General features: G+C 41.2%; 1 protein-coding gene across 3 annotated transcripts in view; it reads left to right on the top strand.

Moving 5' to 3' along the window:
• Positions 1 to 779: 779 nt before the first annotated feature.
• Positions 780 to 9,314, top strand: part of LOC118404100 (exostosin-1-like) — a 71,381-nt gene continuing 62,846 nt past the window's right edge. For 2 of the 3 annotated variants that reach the window (XM_035803059.1, XM_035803061.1), the window contains exon 1: positions 1,343 to 2,551. In XM_035803059.1, coding sequence (XP_035658952.1) covers positions 1,557 to 2,551 — 995 coding nt within the window. In that variant the 5' untranslated portion in view covers positions 1,343 to 1,556. Of the gene's footprint in view, positions 874 to 1,342; positions 2,552 to 9,314 lie in introns of those variants that run through there. The other variant, XM_035803060.1, reaches the window with a different exon arrangement.

The following is a 9,314-nucleotide window of genomic DNA, read 5'->3' on the forward strand; positions in this document are numbered from 1 at the left end:
TTCGGCACATACGCCCGGTTGATACCTGCGTATATATTCAAGTCCGTATGAGGTCCGTATGGTCTGCGTATGGAGTTCTTAGCCACTACCAGGCTCCAACAGGTCGCTGAAAAAAAAAGAAATTGTACAAATACAGCCTGGATAACAGGCCAGTGGAGTTAGTTGGTTGCAAACCATACTCCTCTGACAGCTAACTTCATGGACATGTTATCTGTCTATATTTTGCCAACCTCTACTATTTTTCCAGCGACCTGTGGAGCCTGGTAGACGGCTAAGGATTACCTACGGACCTCATACGGGCCTGAATCTATGTACCCACATGTGAACCCACCTTTAATTGGTTCTGGTTCTTCTCTAGCCTCTGTCGTGAGTCGTGAATCTAGATCTTTGAATTTGGCATACACGCCCAAGGTGGTATCTCACTGCATTTGAGGTACTGGTGTGGCACTGGCGGGGTTCGTTCACTGCGGCACTGTTGTGTTATTTTCGCCGATTTTTTCTTTATAATTCAGATATTACTTAATACTTAAAAGTATGACTTAGAAGACAACAAAATGCACAAAACGTAAGAAAAATGGTTCTGTATCTCTGAAATTCGTTTAGTAATCTTTCGAACCCCACAGTGCCGCGCCGGTGCCCCAGGTGTAGTGTGAGTAACCTTTACGCAGAAAACACCCCCCGAACCTTATGTTAGTCATACGCGCCGGAATAGTTCCAAGGTGACGTGATGGGGGAAGTTTACGCATCTATGACGTAATCCAGGTAAACAGAGCGGAAGTACTAAACATTTCACCTGTACCGTATTCTAAAGTGGACAGTTCAGGACCAAGACGTTAGAAACGGTGTTGTTTCCAGTGGAAATTTCGCAGTTGGGTAAGTACATGTGAAGTGAAATGTTGATACCTTAGATTAGTACTTTGTGATCATGATTTTTGACGATACTGTATGGTAAAATCGCATAAAAAAGCAAGTCCCAAATCCGGTTTCACACTTCCGGTTTCAAGTCAAAGGCAAATCAATGAAAGGTGATGTAAAGAGTACTTTAAAACCATGTACGTTGGTCTTAACTTCGCTAAACTTGTAATTTGAACTACAATCCTGTTGATATACAAGATTCAGTGACTTGATTAACAATAACAACCACTTTTACTAGTATATTGTCGTAAACACAACTGTATTCCCAACTTTGAAAGAGACAGGTAAGAAATGAGATAGTCCCACGACGAGAGAGAGAAAAATCACTTTCTCTGGTACATTTATTTCTTATTTTGCGTCCTATTTACTAGTAGTACGTTAAATTTGTTGGTGAAACAGCATTTTTGTGTAGTTGTACTTTAGTTGCAATATCTATTTAGTCCGCCAGGTAGCGCCCCTGGGATTCCCCGAAGGAAGTTTTCCGTCTCGTTGCGTCATCATCCCCCGCGGTGCACCTTGGGAAAATTGGGAGTCAGAGAAAGCAAGATGGCGGCCGGCAGCGGAACACGGCTCCAAGCACGGGGCCGTCCTCGGTAAAACCGTGCTCCGCAAGCCGCCTCAGAATAAAAGGACTACTTTCGATGCACGCCAAGAAACGATACGCTCTTGTGCTCTTCTCGGGCCTGTTATTGTTGTTGTTTTACTACGGAGGAGTGCGCTTACTGGCTGCGACATCGGCCGCGGCGCACCACTCGAGGGGCGCCTGGGCCCCTGCTCCGCATGGAGGGGGTCGCAGGCCGGACAAGTTGGGAGCTGCTCGCTCCTACCTGCGGACTTTCGCCGACTCGGACGATCAGGAGGCGGCTGATCTGCACGCCGAGTCGCCCAAGCGGCGGCGCATGGCCCGCTCGGCTCTGTACCGCAACGCCAAGTGCCGTATGGATACCTGTTGGGACTTCTCTCGGTGCCCGCCGCACAAACCCTTCCGAGTTTACATCCATCCCAACGCCGAGCACACAGATACCACCTTGGGGCCCGGGCCTCAGTCTGCCGCATACACCAAGATCTTAGAAGCTCTCAGACGCTCGGGCTACCTCGCAGAGCGTCCTGAAGACGCATGTGTTCTTGTCCTAGCCGTGGACACCTTGGATAGAGACCGTCTTAGCCCCGACTATGTCTCGGGCGCTGCGCAACGCATCCAGGCTTTGCCTCTATGGAGCGGCGACGGCACTAACCACCTCGTCTTCAACATCTACTCGGGCACGTGGCCCGACTATGCCGAGGAGCTCGGCTTCGACACCGGGAGAGCTGTTTTAGCGAAAGCTTCCTTCAGCATGGACAAGTTTCGCCCCGGCTTCGATATCTCAATCCCGCTGTTTGCGAAGGATCACCCACAGCGCGGCGGGAGGCCTGGCGATCTCACCGCCAACACCTTCCCCGCCGCCACGGCCAACAAGTACCTGCTCGTCTTCAAGGGGAAGCGGTACCTGACGGGGATCGGGTCCGAGACCAGGAACGCGCTGTATCACCTGCACAACGGCGACGATATCATCCTCACCACCACATGTAAGCACGGCAAGAGCTGGAAGTCTCACGACGACGGCAGATGTCAGCAGGACCAGCAAGAATTCGACAAGTGAGTTCCCCTTTTTGTCTTTCAACACTTCTTAATACCCCTCTACAAAACAGAATGGGAAGAAAATAGCAACTAAAACAATGAGGGATTCCACAAATATTGAATTTCCCTTTGTTTTCATGCATAACCGTTTTATTATCATTTTATTGCAGTTTAGAAATAAACAATGGGAAAAAGACAACAAGAGTAAACCCAAGATCTAAGTATTATGGGAAGTTAGTGGTAAGAAAATACTACAATAAAAAGAAACAACAACAATATAGTTTGGAAACTCGAAAAAATAGGAACATTTCGATATCTAAAGAAAGTTGGGAGAAAATAAACCTTGATAAAATGGACAGGTAGGAATAGAAGGAAAAATTCCGCCTAAAAAAACAATCGTTCACCCAACTTCCATTTAGAGAAGCACCACATGTTTGTTTAGTCTTTCCTTAAGTACTGTGAAAAGGAGGGTTGGATTCCTTAAAGATGTTAGAAATTCCTTACATCTCCAAGACGTTGTAAGTGTGTCCACTTTAGAGTGACCCTAGCTGTCCCCCTAAGGTCCAGGTGTCCGCACATGTCGCCGGGCTGACCACAGCAAATATAAACCTTTCTACGGTAAATTCCATTCATTGTGTAGTCTGGGTTCAGTTCACCCCTCGCCCCCCTCCCCAACCTATGTGTTACTAGTTTATCAGAACAACACAGAAATGTGCCTGGATATCTATATATATGCTTAGTTAGGACTTTGCTCATGACATAAGATTTCTAGGTTTGACAAATTTTAAAAACTATAGTTTTAGGCTTTTAGCATTGGAAACATCTTGAAGTTTAAGTAACTGAGTGAAGTTAACCAGCAACTTTTAGAACAACATTAGTCAACTTTTCATACCTTTCTTTTACAAACAACACAACTGCGCTATTAAAGGTCACTTAATTTCAGGTGGTAACTACAAATACAAACTGATAAACAACAACTAAAGAAACGTCTTTCCTACACAATTGTACCTTGTTGCGTCATATGTTTATTTTCTTAATATTCTTATGCAGTGCCATATGATGTACTCAACCTGCTACTGGCAAAGAAATTGCCTAAAAATCATATTAGAAAATCCTCCAAATCTTGCATCCTGAGCCTTTAAAGTCTGCAAAGTGACCAAATATGACGTCCTATTTAGAAGAGCCACTTTGAAATCCAATTGGCATGTACGTGCCAGACAAGGGTATAATGAGCCTAAATACCATCCGGCCATTTAGGAATCATTAGTTACTGCTTAGTTGTTTGATTTCCACTTATTTGCTATTTGTGCTGCGGTATAAATGAACTGAAGTCACTTTTGGATGAAAAGAAAAGTTCTTAGAGAATCTGAAGGTATTTCGCAAGAGAAAAATGCAAAAAATCGTTACTTTGGAATGCAGAATGTTTGAATATTTATGTTTTCAACACCTGCCACCTAAGTGTAGAAATAGTGATCGGATTTGGACAGACTTAGCACCTAATAGTTTATATTGTAAACAGGGCTTTCTTCAGCTTGAAATTTTTTTACCGTCCCACTCATTGTTTGGTAGCTTATTTTGACATTTTCACCAACTTCATGTCAGTATGTTCAGTTTATTGAACAGACTGGGTGAAATTTTTGTTGTTCCGTGAAGCAAATCTCTGTCTCAGGACAGACAGACGGGTCCTGGAGACATCTCCGATCATAAACATAAGTATCTGTGAGTGCGAAGGACAGGAATAAAATGTTTTGCTACACTGTGTGAATTGTTGACACGAATAAGAAACCGGCTTTAGATCAGTTTGAATGATTGAATCACACGCTAGACTGAAGACGCGAATGTCCTGCTAGTTTCTGTCACATTGCCTTGACCCGTTGGTGTCTACATGTGAATTTGTTTTAGCCAGAAGGCAGATATTCGGACATGTCTGACTGCAGACACTGTCGGCAAAGATGACACGGGGACAGAAAATAGACGCTGGGACGCAACAGAGCTAAATATAACCTCCTGTGCCATTAATAGTAACTTCTCCTAGCAATGTAAATGGACTCTGTCCTGTGGACGTTATGGTTGGTAACAGTAGCCGATTGATTGGGTGCAATTTTAATGACTGTTTACATTAATGTGTACCATCTAAATGTAGATGTTAAACATCTGTAGCAATTTCTTGGTGCTTTCCTTCAAAAGACTTCATTACAAATTAATTTGCAGCTAGATTTCAGCTAGAAATAGTGATAAATTCCGGTTTTGGAAGCCTAAAATATTTGTTATGGAACACGATTTAGGCAAGTAACAGTCTTGGTTTCCAGTTACGTATGAAGTTTTATGATTCACAATCATGGCTGTTCTTTTCCACATTGACATATTTCATTGATTCAAATTATTTCAAAGCAGATTCTAGACTTTAATTATGTAAGCTTTATAGAAAGTTTAGTAACTAAGCATTGGAAAGTAGCTCAAATATTTGCAGAAAACCTTTATAGAATACAGATAATTTTGTGACACTTAAGCAGGTAACAGAAAAAAAATACTTTGAACCCGAAATAGGAATTGTTAAAAGGTAGGACACAAATACTATAAATAGTATAATGAAGTCGTCCATAGCTCTACTGACAGGCATTGCATTACAGTGAGTTGACAGATAATCAATATGCAAGGCATATCACGAGTGGAGAGTTTGTCGTGCATAAGGACAGGTCGCAGTGGCCGGTAGGGCGTACAGATGACATGGCTCGAAATACCACCTGCATATGCAGGTTTAACTTAATAGTGCAGTTAAAAGTTTGGCTTTGCAGGTATTTCTGATGTCTACATGTACCTGGTTATGCACTGTGTATTATTTTTCTTTGCTGTACTGGTTGTAACTTTTTATTTATTTTCTATGTAGTTTTCCTTTACCTACTTTGTTAGTAAACATGTGTATAATAAAAGTATATTCAAAGGTTGTTTTATCCTCTTTGGCAGTACATTTCAATGGTGAAGGTAACATTTCTCTGGTGTAGATAGTTGCAAAAGTTCCCTGCACCAGTGCAGGTAGACAGAAAAAAAAGTATTTGAAGCCGTGGATGTATAAAGCATGTTTAAAAGGTTGTTTTATCCACTTAAGTATAGTTGAATGGTGCAGGTAACATTTCTCTGGTGCAGGTAATTTTAAAAGTTCCGTACACCAGTGCAGGTAGATGGATCAAAAGTATTTGAATCCCTGGATGTCCTGTTGACACATAGGCTGATAAGACTGTTGTCTGGGCTGGTCGACATGAGTACATAACAACTTACCTGCTGCCTGATGCCCACTTAATGACTCCTTATCACACCTGGACTCACCTGGGCAGGCTTTAAGGGCCAGTCAGAGGACAGCCGAACACACAACTCCAAGCAGATGTTTGGTACACAATCTTATCACACCTGGACTCACCTGGGTAGGAGTTAAGGGCCAGCCAAAGGACACAGGTACACTGCTCCAAGCAGATGTTGGGTAGACAATCGTGAAGTCTAGTGGTCACAGGAACACACAACTCCAAGCAGATGTTAGGTTTTCTGATCTACCTTTATGCCTACACCATACCTCTGCTTGGAGATTTTAAGAGATATGTCTTGAAAATAAGAATTTTATCAGAATGTTTTAAGATGAGGTTGCCAATGAGTGAATCAGAATGTTTTAAGATGAGTTTGCCAATGAGTGAATTCTGCATGAACTAAATTTTATATTTTGACTTAATACAATCTCAGGTTGTAATCATTTTGCTGTTACTTGAAACAGCTTTTGTATTTGATAAGTTGCAGGGAGAAAGTTAAACCAAAGGAGAAAGTATACAACTGAAACTAAAATAAACAGGACTCCAATGTTAGGAAATATTTAGGAAGTCGTTAGGCATTGTTGGAAACCAGACCCTTCCCTTCCTGAAGTGCCTGAGGGAACATGGTTTGAAGGAACTCCTGCCTGATACCATGATCTTCTGTATAACTTATTAATTGACCAGGGTATCACATATAAGGCTGTCTAATCTGTAGTTAGTGATGGAGAAGGGAAAATTCTTACGTTTGTAAGAACACCTGTTTGATACCATCTGTGGTATAACTTGTTTATTGACCAGGGTCTCACTTATAAGTATGTCTAATCTGTAGTCAGTTATGGAGAATTTTAGGGAAACTTTCTTTCTTATAACAAGCATGATTCAGTATCAATGACACAAAGTTTTCAATTTGTGTGTGTGTGTGTGTGTGTGTTTGCGTGCGTGCGAGCATGGGCGTTTGGGCGTATGTGTGTGTTTGTATTATTCTAGAGATAGGATATGCCTTGTATGCTCACTTGTGCCCCAATGCCTGGGGCAGTTACCAGTATCTCTATCTGACTCATTCTGAGTGGACCAAATACCAGGATGGCACTTTGGCCAGCTTACAGTATCAGGGAAAACTTCTCCACAGTTTGAGTAATCCCACCTGTTACACATGTGTGTGAGCCAGTCTGGGCACCAAAGGAGGGAAGCCCTCTTGAAAATAAATATCTTTTTGAGCACTCTCTAATCTAGATTTTGACTATGAGTTAGTAAGAGTTTTTTCTAAAAAGAAAGGACATTTTAGTTTGGTAGTTTAGAAGGAAAGGATTTAAAGAACTCAGGGTGGGTATATGAGTGGGTGTATGAGTATGAGAATGTGGTCAATGTGGGTGGGTTGGTGGGTTGGTTGGTGGGTGGGGGGCAGAATGTGTGGCCTTTTTCTATCAATACAAGTAGGTCATCTGTGATTAGCAGTGATTCACTCCCTAAGCTGGTCTATATTGAGACTATTTACTTGGAATCCTAGTTGTGCATTAAGTTCTGGTTCAAGTTTAGCTCGCACACTTCTTTTTGCCACTGTCAGGGTGGCATAGAGACACAGGCTATATGTGCGTTTATAACAACTGAGACAAGTCACTCAGGACTTGAAATATCTAGCTTCGATTTGTAAATTTATATGGAATATGAAGATGCTGGTGATATATACAGAACTTATAATTAATTGATTAAACAATCCCTTGTGGCTTGTTTAGCATCAAGAATCACAAATAAGAAACATAGCAGATTATGGGTCATATTTCTGTTGTTGATAAAATTTTAATCAAATATAAATAGACAAAAGATACAAGTGAGTTTAAGTCTCCAATTCACACCATATAGAATGCATTTATGAGTCACAGAGGTTGCAGTATTGCAAGAAGGAAAGGAATTGCAAGAACACCAGCCTGGGTATTTTCAGATCTCTAGTTTTCCCGAGTCGTTCTTTGTTGGTGAAATATGTAAACATCTGTACTGTAGTCTTCCAAAACTAATTTCATCAGGTTGGTAGTATATAGGATATAGGAGAACTTTGCTTACGTGAGTATAACTATAACGTTCTTAGCAAAAGTGAGTATAAACTGGTTGTGCAAAAGAATTCTCTTATGTCCCATCTGTTATGTTATTGATGCCCCCCTCCTCAAAAAGCCCTCCAGACTGTATCCCGACATACACAGACAGTAAGAGTTGTTTGTAACATCGGAGCCTGTGTGTACACCCCCCACTGACGGTGTGTGCGTCTCCCACCCAGGAAGTGCCGGGTCACCTCTGTAACATTACCTGCTCAGGTGTAGCGCTTACCTGTCAGCCACACCCGCGCACACAGGTACAACCAGGTCACCTGAATACCTGTACCGTAAAACCTCACATTGACACAGCACTAGTAGAGTCGAGTCCACATTACCAGATGGGTGTCACCTGAATAAAATACCTGTACCGTAAAACCTCACATTGTCACAGCACTAGTACTAGTAGTAGAGTGAAGTACACATTACTGTGTCACGTGTGGCTGTTTATAACTTTTGTTCTAACATTTCCAAAACTTTATTAGTAGTAGTTGACTGGGAACGGGTTTTCTGCGCGTGGAGAATTTGCGCGTGCGCGTGAAAAAATTGCGCGTGAAAAATAAAGTTCCTGAAATATGTCAGAAAAGGTGTAGCAAGGAACTTTAAGACAGAAAAATTTGAACCTATGATATAATTTTCCATCTGTTACCTGAATTTTTGGTTTGAAAAAACCTTGATTTTTAGATCCCTTGGGAATAGGTTAATTTGCATATCTTGAACATTTCTAAATCACGTAAATTTGACCAAAATACATGGAAAAATTACTCATATAAGGTTTTATATTGTAAAATGTAACAATTTGAGGCTTTTCTCCATTCTAGAAGCTTCATTTCATCTTTTTTGAAGCAGATTGTTTCACGCGCAGATTTCGACCTTTTTTGCGCGTGACAACTTAACATTAAAAAATCACTTGAAAATCACTTGGATCAAGATTTTGTACTCTAGAATGCAACAATATGATATTTAATTCCTTTTTGTGCCGTCTCGTTTGAGCTTTTAAGTATAAAACTGCAAAAACTTTTTTAATCCCTTGGGAATCAGCTAATTTGCATATTGTCACGCGCAGATTTTCACGCGCAAGTTTTCACGCGCAAATTTTTCACGCGCACAAAACCCCAACCCTAGTTGACTGTAGTTCCTAAATTCCTCCAACATACATTCATCATACAACTTGTCTTTTTGATAGAAATGTGGTTTATATAGAATCGTTATAGATTGTGTCTGATGTTTTTTTACATGATGTTGTATTTTGCCCCTTACTGTTTTTTCTGTGTTTTTTTTCAAAGCATGACTCCAACACTTTTTACTGTAAATCCATTTACTTTCGTGGTCATTTTATTTTGTGGTAGAACTGGGAAAAGAATTTTTTTTGTAGCATATAATATCTGCAGTGATCACACA

Source organism: Branchiostoma floridae, chromosome 17 (genome assembly GCF_000003815.2).
Source record: "Branchiostoma floridae strain S238N-H82 chromosome 17, Bfl_VNyyK, whole genome shotgun sequence".
Classification (NCBI taxonomy): Eukaryota; Metazoa; Chordata; class Leptocardii; order Amphioxiformes; family Branchiostomatidae; genus Branchiostoma; species Branchiostoma floridae.